The sequence below is a fragment of the Peromyscus eremicus genome, chromosome 7, assembly GCF_949786415.1.
Source record: "Peromyscus eremicus chromosome 7, PerEre_H2_v1, whole genome shotgun sequence".
Taxonomy (NCBI): domain Eukaryota; kingdom Metazoa; phylum Chordata; class Mammalia; order Rodentia; family Cricetidae; genus Peromyscus; species Peromyscus eremicus.
Genome location: NC_081422.1, coordinates 117,043,375 through 117,069,477, shown reverse-complemented (window position 1 = coordinate 117,069,477; position 26,103 = coordinate 117,043,375). Strand labels below are relative to the sequence as shown.

Here is a 26,103-nt window from a genome sequence, read left to right as displayed (position 1 = left end):
GCACACACAAAAACTGTGCCAAAGTTGAGTTTCATTCTGTACCTAGGCTGTGCAAACCCTTGGTCACCTCTACATTAAGCATCTCTCTGGACCTAGGCTTGTATCAGTGTTGCCAAAGACTTACATAAAGATAAAAAAGGACCCTGACAAGAACAGGGTTAGTTACTTGGGGAAAATGCAGCCAGCCACAGTCATCTTCCACTCCCTAAGCAAGCCCTATTTAAATTCACTACACTCACTAGGATGAGCATGAAACAAGCCATTCTCTAGGCTGCTGCTGTGACTCCCAGGAGGTGAGGAGGAACAGATAATTTTATATCTCCTGGAAAAAGTCACAAGGCAGAGTCCAGAAACCCTTCCTTCCCTGAACCCCAGCATCTGAGTACAGCACCTCTTACAATGGGTCTGCCCAGGATGAGTGAGTGAGGCAGAAAACACAAGGGAGGAAAAGGAAAAAGAGAGCAATTGCGGACGAGGCCAGGAGACATTCTGCTTCCTTCACAGCGAAGGGAGAGGCAGCACTGCTCACACCTAACCTGCACGATGAGTCAAGACAACCAGTGGGAGGAAGAGCTGGAAAGAAAACTGACCAGAAAGAGGGACGAACATTATCCCTAGCAAGCTCAACATCCTTCTTTTAAAAATTCTTTTTATTTATTTATTCATTTTATGTATGAGTGCTCTGTCTGCATGTACGCCTTTATGTCAGAAGAGGGCATGAGATCCCACTAGAGATAGTTGTGAGCCACCATGTGGTTGCTGGGAACTGAACTCAGGACTCTGGAGGAGTAATTAGTGCTCTTAACCCCTGAGCTATCTCTCCAGCCCCCTCAACATGCTTCTTAAACTGGCCTCTGCTGTAAGAGCAAAAAGAGCAAGATATAGAGTCATACAGACCTGAGCTGCATTTCTGGCCACTTGACCCTGGGCAAGTACCTCCTCTCTATACACTTCATTTGCCTTTTTCTAACAGGGGTCCAGTGAGGACCAACTTTTGGGTTTGGAAATGAAGACAGGAAAATTAACTACCATACAAACATGGGCCCACCTGTATGGAAAGGGCTGACACAGTGACCACTGTGCCTAGACTTCAGCAGAAGGTGCCAGGTGACTACACCTACTAAAAATCCTGAATGAGTCGGGCGCACGCCTTTAATCCCAGCACTCGGGAGGCAGAGCCAGGCGGATCTCTGTGAGTTCGAGGCCAGCCTGGACTACCAAGTGAGTTCCAGGAAAGGCGCAAAAGCTACACAGAGAAACCCTGTCTCGAAAAACCAAAAAAAAAAAAAAAAAAAAAAATCCTGAATGAAGAATCTCTGAGTGGGAAATGTCCTATTAGTTGCTGCACCTACAAAGTTATGACAAATTTCAGCCACATGTACTATATGCTAAGTCCTAAGGTCCCTCTAACAAGCCTCCAAATGTGGAGGAAGTCTTAGGGCTACAGGATACACACACACCTAGACCTAGCAGAAGCCAGAAGGGGGTCTTGATAATGTGTACTGCTCTAGAGGTGGTAGAAACTGGGAGAAACTTATTCAGAGCATAAGAAAATTTATATCCTGAGGATTAAGAAAGGTCACTTCAGTAAAGTTCTCATGAACTGAAGTTGTATATAATCACAAGGATAAGCTGCATGTGGCAAAAACATGTTTTTCCATAGAGTCACACAAACAGCAGCAGCCAGTTGTAATGAATAATCTGAAGTAAACACACTTGTGGTGATATTTTATTTGTGCTGAAATGTGGTGATATTTTATTTGTGCTTTAACAAATAAAGCCTGGAGATCAGAGTAAAAAACCAGCCACAATACAGAAGTCATGCAATGTTAGCATATGCCTTTAATCCTATCACTCGACAGGCAGGATCTCTGTGTGTTCAAGACCACACTGGAAACAGAACCAGGTGTGGTGGCACACGCCTTAAATTCCAACACTAGTTAACCATGGAGGTCTGTACAGACAGACAGGAAGTGGAAGACAGAGGTGGGCAGGAAGAGGAAGTGATGTAGCTGGACAGAGAGAGCAAATCAGATGGCAGAACAGCAAGGCAATAAGGCGTGGGTAGACAGGAAGTAACTCGCATTTGGAAGCAGCAGAGCTGGTGAGGTGAGGTTAGCTATGGCTTTCCCTATTTCCCTGACCTCTCCAGGCTTTCACCCCTATATCTGGCTCCATGTTTTTTGTTTTATAAGACCATTTAGACATTCATCTACACTCACTTTTATTGGCTACACCTGGAAGGCATGAAAGCATATTCCAAGAACAATTCTGTGTTTTTGAAGAAACTGAGGTCACAAGACTCTTGTCTTGTTTTCTTGAAGTTTTCTCACAAGCACTCTAACAAGAATTCTAACAGGACTCCAATTCTAACAGGACTTTGTCGGACTGTGTTCTGACAAAGAAGGCCTGCTGTTGTCAACACTAGCTTCTAGAAGCAAGGCAGGGACAGAAGTTGAGATGAGGCCATACAATAAATAGTCTCAATCCTAAGGGAGAGATTTGGCTCAGTGGTTAAGAGCTTGCTGCTATTGCAGAGGACCCAAGTTCAATTCCCAACACCTACAACTGTTTGTAACTTCAGTTCCAGGGGATCTAACGCTCTCTTCTGTTCTCTAAAGACACCAGGCATGCATCTGGTGCTCAGATATACACATGTAGGCAAAACACCCATACACACAAAATAAAATAAAAAATTAAAAAGTCCCAATTCTAGAAGGGGAAAAGAAAGTTTCTGAATCTCATGAGAGTCAGTTGCTGTCTAGGAGCTGCTCTGTTTTAACTATTCCTCATCACCACGTTAGCCCCGATCCTTTCAGATGAAGAGATTCAGGTATACACTGAGATCACACAATCTCACTTACGCCTGGACACATATAACACAGAGCCCTGGTTCTTCCCAGCACGCTTGCTGTCTGTATTATGGCCATTTTCCCGGCTTGCCACATTGTTTGGCTGATTCTAGACCCACTTGCCAATCAAAACATGTGTCTGCAGAGCAAGAGCAGGAAGAGAAACAGGGTATTGTGGAACAAATGATCCACATTACCCTTGCTTGGTATTTTTTAAAAGTATCTTACCATCCACAATTTCACTTGACCCTCACAATGACCATACACTGGGCTCCTAAGCTGATGGCCTTTTTCATAGAGAAAGAAAAGCTTAGCAAGAGCCAGGTGATTAAAACAAGGTCAGGTACTCCTACTGTCCAGCACTTTACAAGTGAGTAAATACCTCCTAGATAAATGAATGGCTAAACAAACATGACATGGTTCATGTTCTGAATTTTCATCTTTCAATCCTTTTTCTTCCAGTGGGAGGCAGAGACTGAACCCAGTGCCTCCCACATGCTATGCAAGTGCTCTACCACTGAGTGACATCCCCAGGACTCCCCTTCCTTTAAAACAACCTGCACAGTACTGACCAATCAACAAAGAACTCCAGGTAGCCTTCATTTGGTTTCTCCAGCTTCGGTGTCCCCATTTCTGCTTTCACTCCCACCAAGATGTCTGTATGACCCTGTAAACACATACAAAAGTCCTTGCTCAGGAATGACCACACTCCTCTTCCAGACAGGTATGGCATTGTAGCTTGGATACGGTATTCTAAGACGATGGACGGGTACTTTGAATCTGGAGAGATGTATTCTCCCAGTATAGCTTAGGGACTGGAGTCTCACCAGGACCAATGTGTACCCTCCCAAAGCCAGCAGAGCCTGTAACCAACCCTTAGAGCTCACCTACCTCTCTATCTGGGTATGAACTGTGACCATAGAACTTACCAGCTTGACTCTGGCAGACCCACTGGTGTTAGACACTACATCAGTCTCTACTTCAACACATCGGTAGTCCTCACAGCCACGGCCATCTACCCGAAGGTCTTCCTAAGGGAACAACAGCTTTCAGGTTGTGATCCCAAACTCATAGACTCCCTTCCTCCCCTAGAGAAATACAGTTAATCTCCATTTTTCTCAGAGGGTCGCCCCAAATTCTGCCCTCACTACTACTAACAATACTACCAGATTAATATAAGGAAGAGATTCAAGTGACTTACCCTACCGTTAATGTTAACAAAGCTATGGTTTCATGTCAGCTGTGTCTGACTACAAAGGCCTGCTATATCTGGATGCACAGAATACATGCACAAAAACAAGCAGAATGGACAAAACAACAACAACAAAACCACTCGTCTCCAAGTCTGCAAGGCTATGCTTTGCTAGAGCTCAGTTACAACTGTGTAGTAGTATTTGCTCCACCCATGACCTTGGGCTATAGGGCCGGAAGGAGGCGGTGCTTCTTGATGTTGTACATGCCCTCTTAAAGGGAAGGAAAAGGGTCACACGGTCTTTTTATCTGGGCATGATGGACTCTGGACAACCCGGGAATTGAACCTGGTTCCTCCGGAACATCAGTGTTCTTAACCGCTGAACTACCTCTCTCAACTGGAGCCCTTTTCACCCCAAATTCAGTTTACAAGACCAGTTATGCACAACCTGAATACTCAATCTTCTAAAATAGGGTCAACAAGTTAATGCAAGTGTGTTTCTGTGATTAGGTCACAACACAGCCATGCTCATTCCCTTAGGCACTCTGAATGCTTTTCCAATATCAGCCGAGAGGAAACCTACAAACTCCTACCTGGTCCCTTATAGCAGCAGTTCGTTAATCCCTGCTGCATAAGATGGCTTCCAGAGTGGCTATATGCTGCCTGTCCCTTCTGCCCACCTATTTGTGTTTCCTGTTGTTTACTTACAACCACACAACTCAAAGATACTCATTTTATGTTGGAATCTAATCTAATCTATAGAAGGGGTGAAAGAGCATAGAGCTCTGTGCTCTTTCAACCCTTCCATATTTCTGACAACACAAAATGTTCTGGCCATTGGTTAGTTTTCCCTGCCCTTTCCCCAAAGAGCCCTGGTTCCTCTTACTGACATACAGTATTCAAAAACCAGGATCTAAGTTCACTGTTCCTAAACCTTCATAGCAAACAGAACTGGAGGAAATTTTTACACACACTTACACACACACACACACACACACACACACACACACACACGTTAACACATCTTCATTAGTTCCCTCTCTACCTATCAAGAAGCCAGAAGTTCAAATCAATAGCTCACTTCCCATCTAATGTCCACAGTTCATTCCAGACTTTCTCTTCCCTCCTTCCTTCCTTCCCTTTTTTTTTTTTTTTAATGTACATTCATGTTTTGGTTGCATGTATGTCTGTGTGAGGGTGTCAGATCTTGAGTTACAGACAGTTGTGAGCTGTCATGTGGGTGCTGGAAAATGAACCTGGGTCCTCTGGAAAGGCAGTCAGTGCTCTTAACCATTGAGCCATATCTCCAGCCCCAGACCTTATTTTTCTTATTTGTAACTTTTTTCTGAGTCCCACTACCAAATGTCTAAAGGCAAATGTCTAAAGGTGGAGGTAGGAAGAAACCTGGCTGTCATTATCTGCCCCCCTCCCCCAGTTTTCATGTAGTCTCTCTCAATATATACATTGTTTCAGAGCTGCTATCCATTCTCCCCATAGAAATAAACTTTCCAGTAGAGTACAGTTAGATACAATGTTCTCAGTTTTCTTCTTGTCCTTCCCTCCCTGTGGTCAGTTTTAATTTGTAACCCAAACTCATTTGCAACTGTTTATATTTCAGTTTGAGTTCACTGAATCCTGGTTACTCTTAATTACTTATTTACTTTTCCATGTGTATGGAATGTCACCATGATTCTACCAGTCAAATAAGCTCTGAGTAACATCCTCTTCCCTTTAGCTGTACTACGTTCTTTCCATGCCTCTCTTCTCATCTCTTTCCCATCCACCCTTGGCCAATGATAGGTCTCTTATTGAGATATGTTTATCTTGTATTTCATCTGTTCAAATGAGCAGATAAAAATTTTAACCCTTTTCTTTAAAATTGAGCATTATTACAAAAAGCACACTTGTGTAATTCTGGAATTTGGACCCCTCTATTGAAACAACTTGGCTTTCTTGTAATAATGATCTACTTTTGAGTAATAATCACCTTTTCATACATGAAGGGTGGCATCATTTTATATGTTATTTTTAAAAAGAGATTTATTGTTACTTTATGTGTATGAGTGTTTTGCCTGCTTGTAAGTATGTGTGCCATATGCAAGCCTAGTGCCCATGATGTCAGAAGGCAGCACTGGATCCCTCGGAGTGGAGTTCCATATGGTTGTAAGCAGCTGTGAGTGCTAGGGCCTAACCTGAGTTCTGTAGCAAGTGCTTTATATATTCATTTTACACTTCTTTCTTTTTTATTTTCTTTCTTTCTTTCTTTTTTTTGTTTTTTTTTTTTGGTTTGTTTTTTTTTGTTTTTGTTTTTTTTTTCGAGACAGAGTTTCTCTGTGTAGTTTTGCGCCTTTCCTGGAACTCACTTTGTAGCCCAGGCTAGCCTCGAATACACTTCTTTCTTGAAGCACACATTGCACACAGTAAATCTTCCTAATTTTTCATAAATACCCTTGAAAGCATTTTTAATCTGTATTTTTTATTTTTTGGATTTTTTAAAACTAGATTCATTTATTTTATTTTATGTGTGAGTCTTTTGCCTGTATGTCTGTCTGTCTGTGCACCAGGTATGTGCTTGGTGCCAGAGGAGGTCAGAAGAAGGCATCAGATCTCCTGGAATTGGAGTACTGAATGGTTGTGAACTACCATGTGGGTAGTTCTCTATGTGTATGGAATGTCATGTGGGTGCTGGGAATAGAGCTCTGCAAGAGAAACAGGTGATCTTAGTCACTGAGACATCTCTCTAGCCCACTTTTTTTTTTTTTTTTTATAATAAAAATAGTAACAAGGGGCTGGAGAGATGGCCCAGTGATCAAGAGCACATATCGCTTTTCTAGACCTGAGTAGGGTTCCCAGCACCCGTGTCAGGTGGCTCACAACCACCTGTAACTCCAGCTCCAAGGGATCCAATGCTTCTGGCTTCTGCTGGCACCTGCACTCACTTGTGTATATAACCACACATAAAATAATGAACTTCATGAGGCTCTCAAAGGGGTTGATGTTCTCCAAAGGAGAGGGGGGAAAACAAAGAGACTACTGCTCTTAAATGTGTAAACTTATCTTTAAACTGTCAGGCTGCCTATGTATCTCACTTTACTTTGAGAAGTTAAACAGAAAAAAACAAAACATCGCTGCATGCTCCCACTGCGATACTATCACTGACCATCTGTCATATTTGCTTCAGTGCATTAACCCTCTTAGCAACTTCTGAGAGGAATTAAACACCTAAATCATGTGGAAGTCCACGTGCAGCCACCTACACCCAACTCACTCTTTCACTGGAAAAAATCCTCTTGCATCAGAAGACATGTATTTGGAAAACAGCAGAATTTAATGTCTAGGAAAATGAGCCCTCGGGAGATAACTCAATAAGCTACTCTTTACGGCACATCTCCTAACTTAGTGTCTTAAATCCCCCCAGTCAGAAGCAGCATTTGAACTCAAAGCCAGAGCTCTTACTCACTAGTTTACAGCCTGTGACTTCAAAAGGGTCTCTTCACATTACAGTCACTACAGACAACCTTCCAAAAATGAAATGGCTAGCTCTATGACGTGGCCCTGATCAAGATGGGGCTGACTCTGAATACAGTAGGCCATGCAATCAGTCACAGGGTTTCAAGTGCTGCTTTTAAAATGCCATCCTTGTGACTTGTTTCCACATGGGGCTGCATGCGTATCAGAAAAGACCATGCCTTTCCAGCCTTTAATAACCCCCAGCCTTCTAGGAAAGGCTGAGCAGATGAGTAAGATGAATGAAAACCTGTACTTTTTCCTTTCATATTAAATATACATTCCAGTCCCTCAAAGGGAAAGCAAACAGAAAACACTCAAAAGAATGAAAGAAACCAACTAGTCCATGCATCACTGAACTGAGGACAATTAAAAAAAAAAATCTAGTTTTCCTTATAAAACGCTGAGCAAAGTGCCTGGGCCTGCCTGGCTTGGCTCAGCACTTGAAGCCTTACTATACTTTTTATTTATTTATTTATTTGCAGTCTGAGGAGCAAAGGGATCAATCTATATATTGACACTCACCCAAGACTGAAGGCTCCAGTTTGAAAGTCAACAGGGAAAGAAACAGTATCTGGGCATCATGATGGCACAGATCAACTGAAGCACCTTAGACCAAGAGCTCGATGCTGGGCTAGCTCCAGGTGACTTGCATAGCTATTATTCATGTCATTATAACATCTCTGCTACTTGGATGTGGTACAAGGCAATCGGTGTTACTACTTCAACATACTCACCAGGATTTCAGACTAGAAGTAGCTCTCAAAGGTGACCCCTTCATCTACCTTGCTTTGACATGTCTAGCACCTCAGTATTTCTTAGAGGAGAACTGAGACTTAAGTGTCTTCTTACTAGAAAATAACCTCATCTGGCCCAGCTTTGTAGGATCAGGCCCAAGAAACGGCAAGTAAAACTAGAGAGCAATTGTTATTTCACTTTCCAATCCTCCTGAGCAGCTCTGCATCCCTTTGAAAAGACGTAGCTCAATAAGGTCACAGACAGGGGCACAGGCTTTCTGTGCATTGGGTTTGTAACTGGAAAAGGCAAAGGGTTAAACAGGGAATGTGCTGGGGACTAGTTTCAGTTCTGAATGGTCAGACTGAGCAACTGATAGCTGACTTCTCAATCTTATCACTAAAGACCAGACTCAGATATAAATTAAGCTAAAAGGTAAAGCCATAGAAAAGGAACAGAAATACAGAAAATATCAGCTGAGCTATGTCTTCCTCCAACAGCCAAGAACAAAGCAATGTAATAGCTTTGACAGAGCCCCAAGAGGAAAGCCTCTTTGAAAGCCTAACAGTTTGGCTATGAGGTTACAGTTTTAACACTCAATAGGATAGACCAGGAAAAGCCCACTGAGCTTATAGCTCGAGTGGCCACCTGAGTTACTATCCACCCTCAACAGGGTCAGAGGTAAGTGCCACATAGAGGGTGACCAGCTTTTTCTGTAACAAACCACTAGCAGCCCAGACCAAGTCTCTCAGTGGAACTGGATCTCTGATCTAATTAAGAGCTGTTAGGCTAGCTCAACTAGTAGCACACATCTTTGTACCCAGCACTCAGGAGGCAGAGGCAGGTAGATCTCTATGAGTTTCAGGACAGCCAAGGGTACATAGTGACACCTTGTCTCAAAAAAGCAAAGAGTCCTTAGGACATAATGTGATAGAGGGGATGGAGAAGCCATGCAAAATTAAAGGTACAGGGGTTGGGGGCGGCTGTGCAGATTTCACCAAGATGGAAGGGAAGCAAGTTGCCACTGAGAAAGAATATAGTTTGGCAAAGAAAAGCAGATGAATCACCAGAGACAGTCACTGATCATTATGGTTATTATGAGAGAAGGTACTTTGAAGCTGTATGGAAGCTTTCCAATTCTTACAATGATCCCACTTTTTCTTCAGGTCATTTAATATTTCCTCAATTTGAAGAATTTAAATTTCAACAGCTCTTAATGCAGTCACCATGAAGATTAGTGATGTGGAATGATTGGTTTAGGACAAAGCCACATTTCTGACAAAACAAAAACAAACAAAAATACTGAAAGGGAAGCAACATTCCCCCCAGGGCTGATTCTCACACCAGGGCTGACCACTTTAACATTCCCTCACAACACCATTCTGCATAATACCCCACTATTGCTAATCTTGAACTGAAAAGCTAATGAGTTGTGGGTTTGGATTTTATTAATCAGGTTTAATATGCAACCTATTGACTAAATATTGGCATTTCTTCTCTATAAGGAGCACAGACGATAACAGTATGTTATATGATTTTAAAGACCATGGCCTTCACTTGCATTATGGAGTTCAAATGGTAACAGGTTGCTTACATCAAAGATCAACTGCAGAGAGAAGGCTTGCAAGATATCAGACACAAGGTTGCCAGGTTAACACTCTTCACCGCTTTCTCTTGAATGTGCAAAAGTAGAACTGAGTCTATATTATGGTATTCATTATAGCTACCCAGGAATCTAAGCTAAAACAGAAAAATCAACAACTATACCACTGTCTACCAGTCTGCTTTGAAAACAAATCTCAGCCAGGTGGTGATGGGAATACAATGAGTCCCACACCAGCCTGGGATACAAAGACCCCCACCCACCCTCCCACTCCCCCAAAAGAGAAAAGGGCTGGGAATGCGGTTCAGTGGTAAGGGTCAATCTTCAGTACCGGCAAACGAAAAACAAATCACTCTCCACTCTTCCCTATTTGTAAGCAATACACATGTGAGTGTGATTTTTCTTGAGACTGGGTCTGTATAGCTCAGGCTGGTCTTAAACTCCTGTTTCTCTTGTCTCCACTTCCCAAGTGCTGGGATTACAGGAGCTAGCCACCAAGGCCTTGTGCATGCTAGGCAAGCATTCTACTACTGAGGTGCTACTACTGAGGTTCCCTTCTTTCCTCCCCCTTTTTGGGCGGGGGATGAGGGTGCTGTTAGTTTATATTTTGAAAGCCTTTCTCCCTCTGATGCATAGCCTCTATATCTCTCGGTGCAAAGTCTGCAGACGTCCATCCACGGACCCAGATTCTGGTTACAGGATCTCAGGCAAAGGCCCCTCAGTGCTAGGAGGCCATAAGAACATTCCTCCATTAAGCAATAGCCTTAGGAGACGCCCACTGCTCCCTGATGGGCTAGGAATCTCCATGCCTCCATCCTGTAGGCATGCTGGATGCACGCTCGCCTTAGGCCGCACTAGGCCTCGGAGAGTCGGTCTCGGCTACGCAGCCGTCCCGCACCTCCTCCCTCAGCGCTAAGGCTTGCACCCGGAGCCGCCACCGCTACCTGCACTCCATGAACGATGTAAACCTTCTCAGCCTCGCTTAGTACCACCGACGCCATGCTGTTCAGCTCACCGCGCGCGCTTGCGCGTCATCAGTTTGCGCCCCTCCCCACGGTGTCTGAGCGTCATCAGTCCGCGCGGTGGCCGCTCCCGCCGCCGCGGCTGCCGCCACCGCCTGGAGCTCCATGGGCTTCTGCGCGCCGCCCGGTGTGAGGCCGAGTCCGGCAAGCCGCGGCGCCCGGTGCCCGAGCCATCGCGGACGCTGGAGGGTGGGCCCCGGGATAGGGGCAGCAGCTGGCGGCGCGGGACTGCGAGCTGCCTTCAGGTTGACGGTCAGTTTGGAGAGGAAGCCCCGGGAGGAGGGAGGTGCGGGGCCCCAGCCGGGACTCGGTGAGAAGTGCGCACCCTTGCGCGCTGGGGCCGGAGTCGAAGTCGCTGAGCTCGTGCACGTGAGATGCCTCAGGAAGGCGGAAGTCGTGCTGCTCATGAGGGAACATCTCCTAAACCCCCTTAGTTGGTCCCTAGGGTGGCTGAAAAGACTATGGATCCCTCGTTAAGTCACTCTGGTCGGGAAGGGTCTAAGCTAGGAGTGGGGCTCTGGCTTCTCAGTTTGCTCACTCCTCCCTCTACTCCAGAGATCGATCTTTCTGTTGTCTCTTCCCTTATCCCTTTCTCCCTTACTGCCCATCATCAAATAGTGACCCAAGACTTTGTGAGTTACCCTTGCCTCGTGTGGTTGCTGGAGTATTGCCCCAGAGAGAGTAGGGAGAGTGTCTTGGCACTTCGGAATGCCTTGATGGAGGGGATCGCTGAGGGAGGTGGTTGGACAACTGCCTGGAAAAGAACCGACCCTGGGAGGAAATGGGACTTGTATATCTAGAAAGGATGCCTCCAAGGTGAAGCTGGGGTCATCGTGGGAGCTGTTTAAGAAAGAGAGATAGTATATGAGCCGAGTTTTAAAGGAACTATGTGGGAAAATGGGAGGAATTGGTTGAAAAGGCACTTATCTGATGATGTTCTATTTTTGAGGAAAGTAACCCTTCACATCTTAATCATCAAGAAATAAAAGGTGGGAGCCATACAAACGCCTTTAATCCCAGTGTTTAGGGGGCGGATCTCTGTGAGTTCTAGGCCAGCCTGCTCTACATAGTGAGTTCCAGGACTCGGCTCATATACTATCTCTCTTTCTTAAAGAGCTCCCACGATGACCCCAGAGCTGCATAGTGAGACCCTGTCTTGAAGAACAATAGCAACAAAAGAGGCATTTCTTCGATATGGCTTCACAGCTAACTAAATAAACAGAACTTTTGACCATAGAATCTTCCAGGGCAGAAGGGAAGTCTCCTGTAAGCATAGCCACAGAACATGGTGCTTAGAGATGTAATAGTGGATTAATGGCTATAGTGGGATTGCCAGGTGAGTCAGAAAAGTAACAGGAAATGCCTGACTATATTCCTAGGTCCTGAACTGTTAACTGTTGAGCCCTTAAATGGATGGTCTTTTCTCATTGATAGACTGGACATGAATTTCCTGGGTCCATACATAGTACTACAGGTGCTCCTGAGAGAAGACTTCTCGCAAGGTTGTACTTTGCCCTCTAGGGTAACTGGGAAAGAAAGGCGAAACTGGAAAGGTTTTCTTCCTTTTGTGGAGGAACAGGTGCCAAACTAAATACAGCACCTACACTCCATCTCTGTGTTTGGTTGGACAGTTAGATTCTGTGTGAGGAACTGGTGAAACAATAAGGACTCCTATTAGTTAGGGTACCTTGTGCTAGAAATTATTGGGAAAATAAACCATTTTAATAGTATATGGTGGGGGGCAGGCTGAAGATTGGAAAGATGACAGCCAGTTGAAAAGTCAGAAAAGACACTGGAAGAAAGGTTGAGTTTGACTACCATGGAGTCATTTTCCTGGCGGGGTGGGGGTGGGGGGGAATCTTTCAACATGTCTTTAAAAATATATAATAGTGGTAGGACACTATCATGTACAGAGGCCTTAGATTCCCTCCACAGTACCACACATATACACCTTCCCCGACAACCAACATCAGATTCTTTGTGGAGAAGGGTCAGCATTATTTATTTGGTGACTAATTTTATGAGTGATATCTGATATTAGGTTCAGAAAGCCTAAGGAAACATAAACAGAGGAGTTTATATTCTCTGCTAGAATGTTGGTAGCATCTTCAGCTATTCCTCCTATGTGCCACAAGATCATTTTCATCATATTTATTAAGTTCATTAGACGTCTTTAGAGCTCATCAACTTGTAGTTGTTTTTTATTGAAGCAATTCAAACATATTAGAACCAGAAAAAAATAAAAGAACCAAGGATGGCACATTATATTGTGTTATACCAGTTTGCTTTTCCATTTCTGTTAGGTTTTTTGTTTTCTGTTTTGTTTCATGCTGTTTTATTGCTGTGTCTTTTATAAAACTCTATGCTCTATTAATTTTCTATGACACTGTGTGATGGTTTTAGTGTGTCAGAAACTTTACAAAAATTCAGTTCTCAAAATAGCCTAATGAGGACAGTTTTACAGTTTGGAAAACAGGCACAGAAAACATACGTGTCTGAGCAAAGTCACTGATGACATAACTAATAAGTAGCAGAGACAGGATTTGAGTGGAGGCTTTGTAGCTCCCAAACCTGCACTCTGAAATGTCACCTTCTATAGCACCTCACAATCTCTGTCATCCATCAGGGGACCTAATGCATAAAGCCTATGTTGTCGATCATTGAGTTGTATCCCCAGGCCAACGGGTTTAATTTCAAAAGCAAGGATGGTTGTTCTAGCATGAACTCACTTCTCTTAACTCCTCTTTCTAGAGCCACATGGAATGTGATGTTGATAAGTCTTGTGCCTGTTTTAGCCCGCCTCATCAGATAAATGAAAATGTTGCATTAAACAGTAAAACTAAACTCCAAGTAGCTAAGAAGAAAGCCTTCCAGAGCAGAGTCTGATAGATCTGGAATGAAGGAAAGGGTCGACTGTATAATGCACATGCTTGGAGAGCCAAACATTCAGGAAGTGTTCTAACGCCTATGAATGCCTGACATTCTCATGGACCTAAAGACATGAAAAATCAGGCACTTGCTTAAAAGAAGTTTAGGATTTATTGTAGCTGAGGTGTTCAGGCCCTTGAGCTAGTGCATGAACCAGACAGTAAAATGAAATGCTTAATTGAGCCAGTTAGTAATTAGGGCTGTAATAAGGTGCTAATTGCGCAGGTCAAGCACCAAGTACAAAAGAGAAAGAGCTGCTGCTAACAGCAGTAACATTATATAAAGCAGAAGTAAATAAGTCCCACCCACCCCTGGTTCATTAAAGCTATAAAAGAGCCTGGAGCACTGCTGTGAACTCTTAGAAACTCAGCAAGGGGGTATTTTATGCCCAGTTGTAGGCCAACCACGGCCAGATTTTAGGTCTTTTCCTTTAGCCTCACAGAAGAACACGAAGTGAGCTACTGTTTTTCCTAAAGATCTGTTTCCTTTGCATGCTTTGCATTTGTCCCACCTGGCCTTGCATGAGTACTAGATATAAACAGCCTTTCATAATCTAACCATGGGTCTGTATGTCTTGTCTTAGATCTTGTGATTTAGGATTGTAGTAATAGAAAACTTGATAACAATACATGAGCCATGCGTATTTCCCATTAGAGAAAGGGTCTGCCGTGTGTCATTTTAAGAGGCTGGCCTGTCTGAGTCTCATGAGATCATATGTGAGAAAATGAGTCACACATCCCAATTTCCAAGTGCAGAATACGCACTTAAGAGCTGTGCTCAGAGTCTGAGGTCTAAACTGAGGGTAATACTTCAGTATTGATCTAGAAGGGAAAGGAAGTTGACACCATGCTGCCTGTAGTTACACCTTTGAAAATCGTTTGCTTTCCTCTTGGGAAATTTCCTGAGACACTTGGCCAGGTCAGGTGAGAAAGCTAGAGGCAAATATTCTTGCTTTCATCATCTCAGCACTTCAGAAAAGCCAGGAAATCATATTTTTATAGTCTCCTCCAAACTGGAGCCTTCAGGATGCACAAACACTTGGTTGAAGTCTAGATTTTCTTTGCTGCCTGAGGACATTGGTTGAGTTCCATTTCTTACCTTAACAAAGTAAGGCTAGTATCCACCTTGTCACAGTCCTGCTGTAGTAAGTCTTGACCTTGGCATATAAAGTCTATTTCCAGACCAAGTCAGTAGCAAAGAATCCAGAAAGACAGGTTGGTTAGGAAGATACAAATCTGTAGTGAAAAGACTACTAGGCTTCTCATGCTGTAGATTGGGCTTTGCTGCTGACTTGCTTTGTGTCTGTAACCTTCTAGCCTCACTTTACTCCCAAACTAATTTCTTGCTAGGTTGTAAAATTCATACTATATCCTGGATGTACAAAGATTTAAATATTGTCTAGATAGCTCAGTGGGTAGAAGTGCCAGCCACCAACTCTAACAACTTGAGTTTGACCTCCAGAATCCACGTGGTAGAAGGAAAGAAATGACTCCTACAAATCCTCGGACTTTACATGCATCATGCATGATTTGTGTACACACATACACACAAGTAAATAAATGAAGAATTAAAAAGTAAACACTGAGAAGACAGGACTCTTGAGTTCAAGGCCAGCCTGATGTTCATAGTGAGTTACAGATCAGGCCAAGCTATATAGTAAGACTCTATCCTAAAAATGTAAAAATAAATAAATATTGAAAATGGCTCAGAATGGTGTTTAACTTGGAGTGCTTGTTTGTAGCTAGAAGTTTTCCTGTCTTGCCGGGTCCCACAGCTGTTCAGTCCCAAATAAACACACAGAGGCTTATATTAATTGCAAATTGTTTGGTCTTCTACTTGCTAGCTAGCTCTTTCATCTTAAATTAATCCATTTCTATTAATCTATGTTTTGCCACGTTGCCATGGCCTTACCAGTCTGCTGTCATGTTGATCCTTGGGCAGTGGGGCTGGCGTCTGCTCTGATTCCACCCTCTTCTCCCTGTGTCTCTCTTGGATTTCCCACCTGGCTCTTATCCTGCCTTACCATAGGCCAAAACAGCTTCTTTATTAACCAATAGTAGCGACACATATTCACAGCGTACAGGAAGACCATCCCACAGCACTTGTTTGTTTGTTTGTCTGTTTGAGATAGGGTCTGTCTGTGTAGCCCTGGCTGTCCTAGAACTTTCTGTGGACCAGAATGGCCTCGAACTAATAGAGATCTGCCTGCTTCTGCCTCCTGGGTGCTGAGATTAAAAGTATGCACTGCTACACCCAGCCTAACTTTGGGCTTTTAAAGACTTCTTACATTTATCATTTTGTAATATTTGGTGGTTTTTATGCTGTTCTTGTTTGTTAAGCTGTTTGAGACAGTCATGTGCAGCCCAGGCTGTCCTTTAACTCACTAAGTAACCTAGGATGATCTTGACCTAATGATTTCCCTGCCTGTACCTCTCAAATGCTGGGATTATAGGCATTTGCCGCTACACATGGGGTGTAGGTGCTGGGGATTGAACCCAGGACTTTCTGGGTGCTGAACAAATACTCTAGCAACTGAGCTAAACCCCAACCCCTATTTGATGTAGTTTGATAATGCTGTTTACACTTGTAAAAACTAAAAATGCTTGGGAAAATCTAACAGAGACAATCACTAGTGGGTTTCTTTTGAATATTAGTAAAGGATAGGGAAGGGGAGTTAAGCTTTTGGTCCCCCCTCCCCCACCAAAAAAATCTAAGAAATCAGCAAAGAAAATGTTGAATTTGGCATTGACAAGATTTCAGGATCGAATCCCAGCAGGGACCTTTGCAGTTAGTTTCATCTTTGCCCCCTTCTTTTGTAATCCTAGCACTGGTTAGACTGTAGCAAGAGGACTGCAGGAGTTTGAAGCCAGCCTAGATGTTTCAGGTTCCCCCATGAAGCTCTTCCTTATGCCTGGTATAAAGAGGGAACAGCAAAGACTTGAAAGCTAAACTCTCCCCTCTTGAAGGCTAGTGCAGTTGAAAAACTATTATTTCTAATCCTTGCAAGCTTCTGCTTTTAGTACTTAACAAAAGTCAGACCTTTGGGTGATGTCACAGTAGCCGTGTGTCTGCACATGGCACAGTGTGAGGCCAGGGGCCATCCTCAGCACTCTCAGGTGGGAACCTTTGCTTAGTAACATGGGTGGGCTTTCTCAGAAAAAGCTGTGTACAGACACTGGCCCATTAGGAAGTAGTTTCCAGCAGATTGTTGGTATTTAGTCTTAGACTGAGTTCTGGCTTAAGTGTCATGGCCTTCCCACCTCCTCGGTTAGAGCAGGATCAGTCTTCTAGATGTTGGGTTGGTGTACCTCCAGGGCCCTGCATCAGTCTAGAATGCTTTTGTTCAGGCCTGCAGCTTTTAAAACTTATGCAGGGGGCTAGCCCACCCAATAGCACCTGCTCTTCATACCATGTGAGGGCAAGATGGCAAAACTGTAAGTAACCCAGGGCCTTGGTGCCAATATTGATGTCCCTCCCCTTTTTTGTTTTATTCAATGGTTGTGGTGAGCAGTTGAAAGCCAGCTTTGGAGGTGGATCCTGTCTCTACTGCTTCCTGGAGATGTGAGCTTAGCCAGATTCTCCATGTTTCAGTTTCCTCATCAGTCAGGGAAAGAGGAAAGTGGGGCTTAGTGCCTACAGGATGGTATTCGTTTGAGGATGAGACAGCACTGGTGCCTGCCAGTCAGTAAACACCTCCCACCCCCCAAATGTAGCAAACGTTTAGCCTTTTGAAAGCTACCCTGAGCGGCAGAAGACAGTTCCTTATCAAGTAGATGATACACTTGTTTATGAAGGGCTTTTCAGACTGTGAGGTTATCTTACTCATTGGTATATATTCTTATGTAACTAGATTGGTGATTTATTTATTGTTCCCAATAGGAAGAATTTCTTTCTGCATTACAGACTGCCTACAAGGGGTTACTTCAGGGCAGTTGCCCTAGCAGCCAGTCTAGCAGATTGCAACAGGTACTGTTGGCCAGTCTCAGAGAATGAGTTACCCCTCTCTCTGGTCATTTCATAGACACCCCAACAACTCCTTGAGCTTTGTTTCTGAGCACTGAACAGGCTGGCTCAAGTTTAGAAGAGGCTAGCTAGTCTCAGTGGGTCTCCAGGAGGCTGTCAAAAGGACTTATAAAATGGCTTCTGGAAGAAGGAATCCTTTATTGGTTTGGTTTGGTTTTGTTGCTTTGCTTTTTATTCTTGGGTGAGGTAGATATTGAGACCCAGGCTGGCCTGGGCCTAAAGAAATATCTTTCTGTGATCTGTTGGACATTTCTAAAATTTGGAAATGTAATGATCAATTCATTGGAAAGAAACATTTGGCTAAGAATAAAGGCAGAGTATGATGTGGCACACCTTTAATTTTAGCACTCGGAGGAAGAGGCAGATGGATCTTATGAGTTCAAGGCTAGCGTGTTCTACATAGTCAGTTCAGGCCTTGTCTCAAAACAAACAAACAAGAAGAAAATGGCCAGTTGTGGGGCCAGACAGGAAACTGTTAATTGAGGGTTGAGTGTGGCAGGCAGGGTAAAAACAACACTGATTGTGTGGAGTTCCCATAAGGTAAGATAGCTAGGTCTGCCTGCCTGAACACCTTCCCTGGCAGGCCATGAGGCAGCAGATAAGGTACCTTTGCTCTGTTAGGCTGTGGCCACACCCTTACCTTTGTGGAAAGTTTAGTGATTCATTCTGTTATGTTAATGAAATGTTTCAAACATAGCAATTCATTGTTCATTACTGGACTTTTGGAGTCTCATCAGAAAATGGGCATACATTTCACAATCATTTGGGATCCTTATACAAATTTAGGTTAAGTATAGCTCAGATAAATGAAATTTCTGCTTGCCCAGTTAATTCTTTTTTTGTCTTTTTAAGATTTTATTTATTCATTTTTATTTATGCATATGTATGCATTTGTACCTGATATGGATGCTGGGAATCTAACCTAGCTTCTCTGAAAAAGCAATAAGTACCCTTAACCACTGAGCCACCTCTCCAGCTCCCCCACCCCCAACTCCCATTCATTTCTAAAGCATCTAGGACCTAGGCCATTCCTACCCTTGAAGCTGCTAGACTAGCTTGTGAATAAATGCTTTTGTAGAAATTGATGATTGATTCTAAAGTGGCCTAAAAGAGTTCAATACCATATTCTTGAAACAGTTTCATTAAGCAATGGAGGTTGTTGTTAATTCTCTAGGTACATTTCAAGAGAGTTATGAAAAGATGCCACAGTGTTTGAGATGACATTTTAAGTGACTGTGAGGATAGATAGTCACTTAACTCTGAAAGAAACTAGTTTAAACAGAAATTACATGTTTAGGATGAGTTTAAAGGGAACAGCAGCCAGGCCCTGTCCTCCCACAGCATCCAGCATCGGAACCAGCCTAGACCTCCCATTTAGGAGTTCCTGCTGCTTGCTGATGTGCAGAAGTGGACGAAAAAGATTTATCTATATAGTTTCTACTTGTAGAGACCTAAATGGTTTAATCATGATATTTGTTTTGTTGTTATTGCATGTATATGTAGATGATCCTTGTCTTTAAAACTAGGGAAAAGAATTGCAAAAGATTTGAGTCAGTGCCGGGCAGTGGTGGCACACGCCTTTAATCCCAGCACTTGGGAGGCAGAGGCAGGGGATCTTTGTGAGTTTGAGGCCAGCCTGTCTACAGAGCAAGATCCAGGAAAGGCGCAAAGCTACACAGAGAAACCCTGTCTCAAAAAAAAAACCAAAAAAAAAAAAAAAAAAAAAAGGATTTGAGTTAGCTTTACCAGCTTGGCTCATTGTCTTGCTACCAAGTGTTACTTTCCACAAATCCACTTTCATGCTGTTAAGGAATGCACTTGTGGGTGGAGAACTAGGGTGGGTGTAATGTTTTAGAAACAAAATCTTCACACAGTGCTTTAAAAGGGATTCTAAGGATTTGGTATTAGACCTGTCTGAAGCATTTCATGACTTCAGGACTGGATCGTGCCTTAGGAGAGCAGATGAAGTAGAAAGGGGTACTTGCTGGGATGTAAACAGTAGCATATGGTTGTTTTTTTGTTTTGTTTTGTTTTTGTTATTTAAATATAACATTTTTATTAATACTTTTGAGAATTTGTGTGTTTTATGCCATTGACTCCTGTCCCGAAAGTATAGACTGTGACTAGGTTTTTAGGCCAAGTAGTAGACTGATAGGGATTTGCCCTCGTCCAGCAAATAATCATAAACCACAGCCATGATAGCTGGACTCTGCCTGTGAGTCCAGCCAAGCCTGAATAGTGGGTCACAGTGGGCAGAGCCTGTGAGCCTGGCCTTCACACAGCTGTTTTCAGCCCTGGAGCTGCCTGTCTATGAACAGATGATCAGCACATCTCAGGAAGTAACCAGCAGTCAAGCCCTAGGAGCTCTGGGCTGCAGGATCCACTTCATACAGTGCCTTTGTGTCTGTCTGTCTGTCAATCTGTGGTAGAAGGGCATGCTTGCTGTCAGGTACAGTGAAACCTGTGCTGTATACATGGCTCTGTACCAGAAGAAGGTGGTTTGGGTTGGATTTCTTAGAAAGTTAGCACCAATTTCAAACATTTTTAGCTTTGATTGAGCCTTTAAGAAGGACATTTTTATTTAATTTTCTTACAGATTCTCTCTCTCTCTCTCTCTCTCTCTCTCTCTCTCTCTCTCTCTCACACACACACACACACACACACACACACACACACACACTTGTAATACAAATTGCTAAACGGTCTTATAATGAAAACCCAGAGCCAAGCCGGGCGGTGGTGGCGCACGCCTTTAATCCCAGCACTTGGGAGGCAGAGCCAGGCGGATCTCTGTGAGTTCGAGGCCAGCCTGGGCTACCAAGTGAGTTCCAGGAAAAGGCACAAAGCTACACAGAGAAACCCTGTCTCGAAAAACAAAAACAAAAAAAACCCAGAGCCAGATATTAGGGTGAAAGCTGAAAGATCAGAGAAGCAAAACAGCCAGCCACTAGCTTACTTCTACAAAATCCTCAGCCTCGAGGGAGTGAGTTCCCATTTCCTCAGACCTTATATACCTTTCTGTGTCCTGCCATATTACTTCCTGGGATTAAAGGTGTGCGTCCTTCCCAAGCAGAGACATGAGATCTCAAGTCCTGGGATTAAAGGTGTGTGCCACCACTGCCTGGCTCTGTTTCCAGTGTGGCCTTGAACTCAGAGATCTGGATGGATCTCAGCCTCCCGAGTGATAGGATTAAGGGTCTGTGCCACCATTGTCTGACCTCTATGTCTAATCTAGTGGCTGGCTCTGTCCTCTGATCCCCAGGTAAGTTTATCAGGGTACACAATATATTGGGGTACACAATATATCACCACACACACTATCTCACAGTAGATTCTGATGTGTATTTTACCATCAAGACTGTGTGCTAGCTTGGGGCTGAAAGAGTGCTTGCTGTTCTTCCAGAGATCCTGAGTTTGTTTCCCATCATCCATATCAGGTGTCTCATGTTCCCCTGTAACTTCAGCCCCAGGAGATCTGACGCCCTCTTCTGGCCTCTTCAGGCACTTGCATGTTACATGCACATACCTACACACAGACCCACACACATACAGTGAAAGACCAGGAGCCTGGCACTCCTGAATGCCTTCCTCCACTCTGAGAATTTGTTGTTTCTTGCCTCAGGCTTTGTTCCTTTGCCTCTCTGGGCCTCAGGCATTCTTCTATTGGATGAGAATAATTTCAGCTGGGGATTACTAACACATGGAGGGGAGCTCCTTTTGATGTTATAAAACAGCTCAGAAAGTAAAGTATAGGTCACTAATTAAGATTAGGAAATGGGTTATTTTTCTCAGAAAAAGTGGTAACCACTTAGAGGAACAGATAACCTAGTATCACCAAATAGGACTAGAGCCTGTTACTTAAGTGCCGTCCTGGGCTCCTTGGCTTCTAAACTCATCTGCCTTATCTGTCAACAGTCAGGCGGCCTTGCCAAAGAGTGGCATGGTCCCTCACAACTCCTCCCTCTCCACCCCAACACAGTCTGTGTGTGCACAGCCTAGATGCCCAGCCTTCCCTGCCATATCTCCAGGTCCTCCTCACCTGTGTCTTCTCATATTCCACTCTTCATGAGTTCTTAGCCTGAGCAAGCCTGTTCATCTCACTCTGCATGGGGGTTTTTGCTTTGTTGCTGTTTGATACTGCTTGCCCTGTGTTGTGTTGGCTATTTGTCAGTCACCTGTTTGACATCTTCATTCACTCAAAAACTTTGAATTTGAGTACATATCTCATGCCTGCTACCAGCTAGGCTGCAGAGTTCAACAAAATGGAGCTTGTAAGTCAGCAGAAGAAGATAAATGAGCCCAGTCTTCCCAGATGGGGGAGGGAGAGCCAAGCAGGGCGGTACCCACATTCCTGCCCTCACATCCCAGGGGAGTGGCAGGGGGATGCTGTACAGTTCCTTTCATACAGTGGCTCTCCTTCAAGATCATGCTGAGTTGAGTTGAATGAAGAGAGGAGACTTCAGACAAGGAGAAGGATAAAGGGACTAGGAGAGGACCCTAGCAGAGATAGTTCCTCTGAAGATATGGCTGGCCTGCAAGGAGTGGTGTTGGGGGTGGACTTCCTGGGCCTCCCCTAGCCTGAGCACCCAGCTTTGCCAGGACAAGTGAGGGGAGGTAAGTCCTTGTCAGAGTTGCTGTTGAGCTGCAAGGTTAATCAAAATAAGAAAGAAGGGTCTTCGTCTGCCTTTGTTATTGGAGGAAGCTGAAGGGAACACATACACCTTTTTTCACATTGAGTCCCTCTGAGGCAGAAGCAGGAGGATTGCCACAGTTCAATTGGCTAGTTCAAGGGAGGGTCCTTATTAGAGCTACTTCCATTACTCTGGAGAGGCCAGGTGTTAGGGAACCTTGCATGCACTCTTGGGATATTGTGAAACTTGGGTGTGGGTAGGAAAGCTACCCTCAGCATGGTACTAGCCTCTGACTTTGCCAGGTGGGCCTTTTCCTGATCTTCCACATCAAGTAGGTTCTTGTTCCCAGCAAAGGCTAGAAAATAGCTAGCTCCTCCTATACACTGTTTGGTCACAGATTGATTAGTCACAGATAAAACATTCTGGTTTCTTGAGTGTTAGTCCACCTACTTCATGATCCTACTTGATCTACCCTTTTTCACCTGAGAAGAAGCAGACCAGGCCTACTAGAGGTGGCCCTGTGATTGCAAAGCTCTTTGTTCCCTAGTGAGCACATGTACTGAGGTGCTGTTTGGTGCCAAGTGAGAGGCAGGGCTGTAGGTTCTCTGAAGGAACGTTATACCCCAAATGAGCACCCTTTACAGAGACCTCTAGTAAGATCTTTACTAGCCTTGCCAGCTTGCAGAAGTAACCAGAGAGCACTGTGTAGACACAGAAGTGACAATGGTTAGTTACAGAAGAGTAAGACAGCCATGCAAAAGAGATGCTGGAATTACAATGGCCTGCACAGGTGATTGGGATTAACTAAATCATTCTGGAAAAAAAGGAGTGGTTATTGTGCTGAGGTAGGAGCAGGGCTCCCTTCTAGTGTGCACTCGGTCTCCTCTCTGTTTCTTTTCTCTCTTAAATTTTTTTAATGATTTCCTCTCTCTGTTTCTCTTCTCTCAAATTTTTTTAATGATTTCCTCTCTCTGTTTCTTTTCTCTCTTAAATTTTTTTAATGATTTCCACTAACCATCCAAATGATTGACAGGTGTTTCTGCTTTGAAAGAAGTCCCAGTTAGCCAGGCATGGTGGTACATGCTTTTTATCCAGAGGCAGGTGAATCTCTGTGAGTTTCAGGCTAGCCAAGGCTACATAGCAAGACCCTGTCTCAATCCTCCACCCTTGCCCCCACCAAAAAAAAAAAAAAAAAAAGGAAGAAAGAAGCCCCAGTTGCTTGGGAAACATTGCTTGTGTAAAAGGGCTTATTCCTTAGTAAAACAATGTGCAAAACCTTAGTGTCCTTGACACCATTGTTACATATACAACTGAGAATGAACACCTCCTGAAGGGCAGAATGAAGTTAACTACCTGTGTCACTGGAAGTTTATTTTTAGTGGTCTCCCATTTATAAAAACTACAACCCTTGTGATAATTGGAGTACTAGCAGAGATGACAGGAGGATGTTCTGTCAGGGGGTTGGAGTGTTTTGTAACTGACCATCTCCATTGTGGAGGAACCTGAGTCATGATGGTCTGTTTCTTACTTAGTGGTTGACAGTTAGGGTTCAGCAACTTTTCTGTAAAGACTCAGAGTAAATACTTAAGACGTGTATGTTGATACAGCCCACACCTTAGCTGGGCAGCTCTCCATCATAATGCTGAAGCCACCAGAGGAAATCTGTAGGGGTGAGTTTAAATGTAACTAGAGCACAGGTGATAAACATGCAAATCCACTCAATGGAAGAATGCCTGCCCCTGGAGAGTACTTCTCTTCTATTGGCCTTGTGACTCCTTGTGCCATTTTGGCTATTGGATTTGGGTTGTAGTTGAATGGAATTCAGGGTGTTAGAATTTGCTGGGTGTAGCATGGATCTTAAAGGTACTTATTAATAAAATCAAACCTGAGGCCAGTTATTGGAGTGAATGCTGGAAGATCAGAGAAGCAGAACAAGCCACAGCTTCCTCGTCTCGCCAATTCCTCAGGTGATCCTGTTTCCTCAGACTGAATGCCTCTCAGCTGAACTGTGCTGCTCAAAGCCTAAATGCTTAACCAGCCAAAAGCTTGTAGTTTCTGGTCTTCACGCCTTATATACCTTTCTGCTTTCTGCCCTCACTCCCTGGGATTAAAGGCTCACTTCTTGGGATTAAAGGTGTGTCTCACCATGCCTGGCTGTTTCCAATGTGGCCTTGAACTCACAGAGATCCAGAGGGATTTCTACCTCTGAAATGCTAGGATTAAAGGTGTGAGTGCCACCATTTTCTAGCCTCTGTATCTAGTGGCTGTTCTGTTCTTTGACCCCAGATAAGGGTGCACAATATTTTGGGGAACACAATACCACCACTGCTGGGCACAGGTCAGTTCCCAGATATTCTTGGTCTGCAGTTTCCTAGCGTCTGTTCAGTGCTTCAGAAGGTGAACTTACATCTTTTAATGCCTTTATGTTGTTCAGGCAGCACTGAAGTGTCACTCTCCTCCAGAGAGCAAGAATAAGATTGCTCTGCTAGATAATCCTGGTTGATGACCAAGAGCCATTGTGTCACTCCGCCTGAGAAAGTTACTTACTCTGTATATGTCACAACACTGTTCCCCAGCACTGTGTAAAACTTGCTGTAGGACAGTCACTCCAATTTGTTACTCTGATGTTCCTTTAGACAGGCACATGGTACATACTTAGCTGCCCATCTGTCTTTAATCTTGTGCTACATTTGGAGCAGAGCTAGACTACGTGCATGATCAGCCTGAGCAACAATTTACTCCACCCTTAGCTTTCCCAGACTTTCATGGCCATGCTCTGTTCCATCCAGATGTTCTTTCTGATAAGGAAAGAAGGAAAATTACAAAGAGTTTAGGATAGGGTAACAGCCGTTGAAAGCCCAGAGCCTTCAGAGGATCGTGGGGTCAGGGTCATTTCTTCTATTGTAGAGTGACTTACTCTCCAAAGGCTGAGCTGTTATTTGCCTGCCTGCCACCTGTGCCATGTGTGGCTTTCCATGGTTTCTGTATTGGAGAATGGACTGAGCCATCACAGTTTCTCACTGAGAATCCTGGTTGGTGCTGCAACAGGCTAGCAGCTGAGATGAACAGAGGAGGTCTACTCTCTCTGTGTCCTGTAGCCCATTGTGGATGGATAGGCATGCAACATTGATTCTTAGTTACTTCTCTTTAAAAATAGTAATTATTATTTAGCCAGACATGGTGGCACATGCCTTTAATCCCAGCACTCTGGAGGCAGAGGCAGGTGAATCTTTGAATTCAAGACCAACTTGGTTTACAAAGCAAGTTTCAAAACAGCCAGGGCTATTACACAGAGAAACCCTGTCTCAAAAAACAAAGCAATAATACAAGTAGTGGGTTTCCTTACAGCATTTTCATGCTTATACTTTATACTTATACTTTGTTCTGTTTCGTCCCCCAGTTAGTTATTGCATCTCCAGAGATCAGTATTGTAGCTCTTAGGAAGAAAGTTGCTTACCCATCCCTTTTCCAATGGAAAGAATGTCTTACCAAGAGAATACTTGTGGATGGCCAGTAAGCTATGCAGGATGTTCAACATGAGCCCCTCCCCAAAACCCTCTAGCTCTGGAGCCAACAACCCTGGCAGGGGCAGTGCTTTACAGGAGAGCAA

At 43.9% G+C, this 26,103-nt stretch overlaps 2 protein-coding genes and 1 non-coding gene across 5 annotated transcripts in view; 2 read left to right on the top strand and 1 right to left on the bottom strand.

Annotated features, from left to right (window-relative positions):
• The window catches only part of Exosc7 (exosome component 7), a 28,712-nt gene extending 17,750 nt beyond the window's left edge, over positions 1 to 10,962 (bottom strand). Inside the window, exons 1-3 of the mRNA XM_059269003.1 lie at positions 10,834 to 10,962; positions 3,782 to 3,883; positions 3,425 to 3,519 (exon numbers count right to left, since the gene is read on the bottom strand). Coding sequence (XP_059124986.1) covers positions 3,425 to 3,519; positions 3,782 to 3,883; positions 10,834 to 10,890 — 254 coding nt within the window. The 5' untranslated portion in view covers positions 10,891 to 10,962. The remainder of the gene's footprint in view (positions 1 to 3,424; positions 3,520 to 3,781; positions 3,884 to 10,833) is intronic.
• Position 10,963: 1 nt separating this feature from the next.
• The window catches only part of Zdhhc3 (zinc finger DHHC-type palmitoyltransferase 3), a 47,754-nt gene continuing 32,614 nt past the window's right edge, over positions 10,964 to 26,103 (top strand). For 2 of the 3 annotated variants that reach the window (XM_059269000.1, XM_059269002.1), the window contains exon 1: positions 10,964 to 11,163. The gene's annotated coding sequence lies outside the window, so the exon portion shown is untranslated. Of the gene's footprint in view, positions 11,164 to 16,958; positions 17,274 to 26,103 lie in introns of those variants that run through there. The other variant, XM_059269001.1, reaches the window with a different exon arrangement.
• LOC131915751 (small nucleolar RNA SNORA2/SNORA34 family) lies at positions 18,068 to 18,160 on the top strand. The gene has a single exon (XR_009380406.1). It is a non-coding gene; the product is annotated as a small nucleolar RNA SNORA2/SNORA34 family (small nucleolar RNA).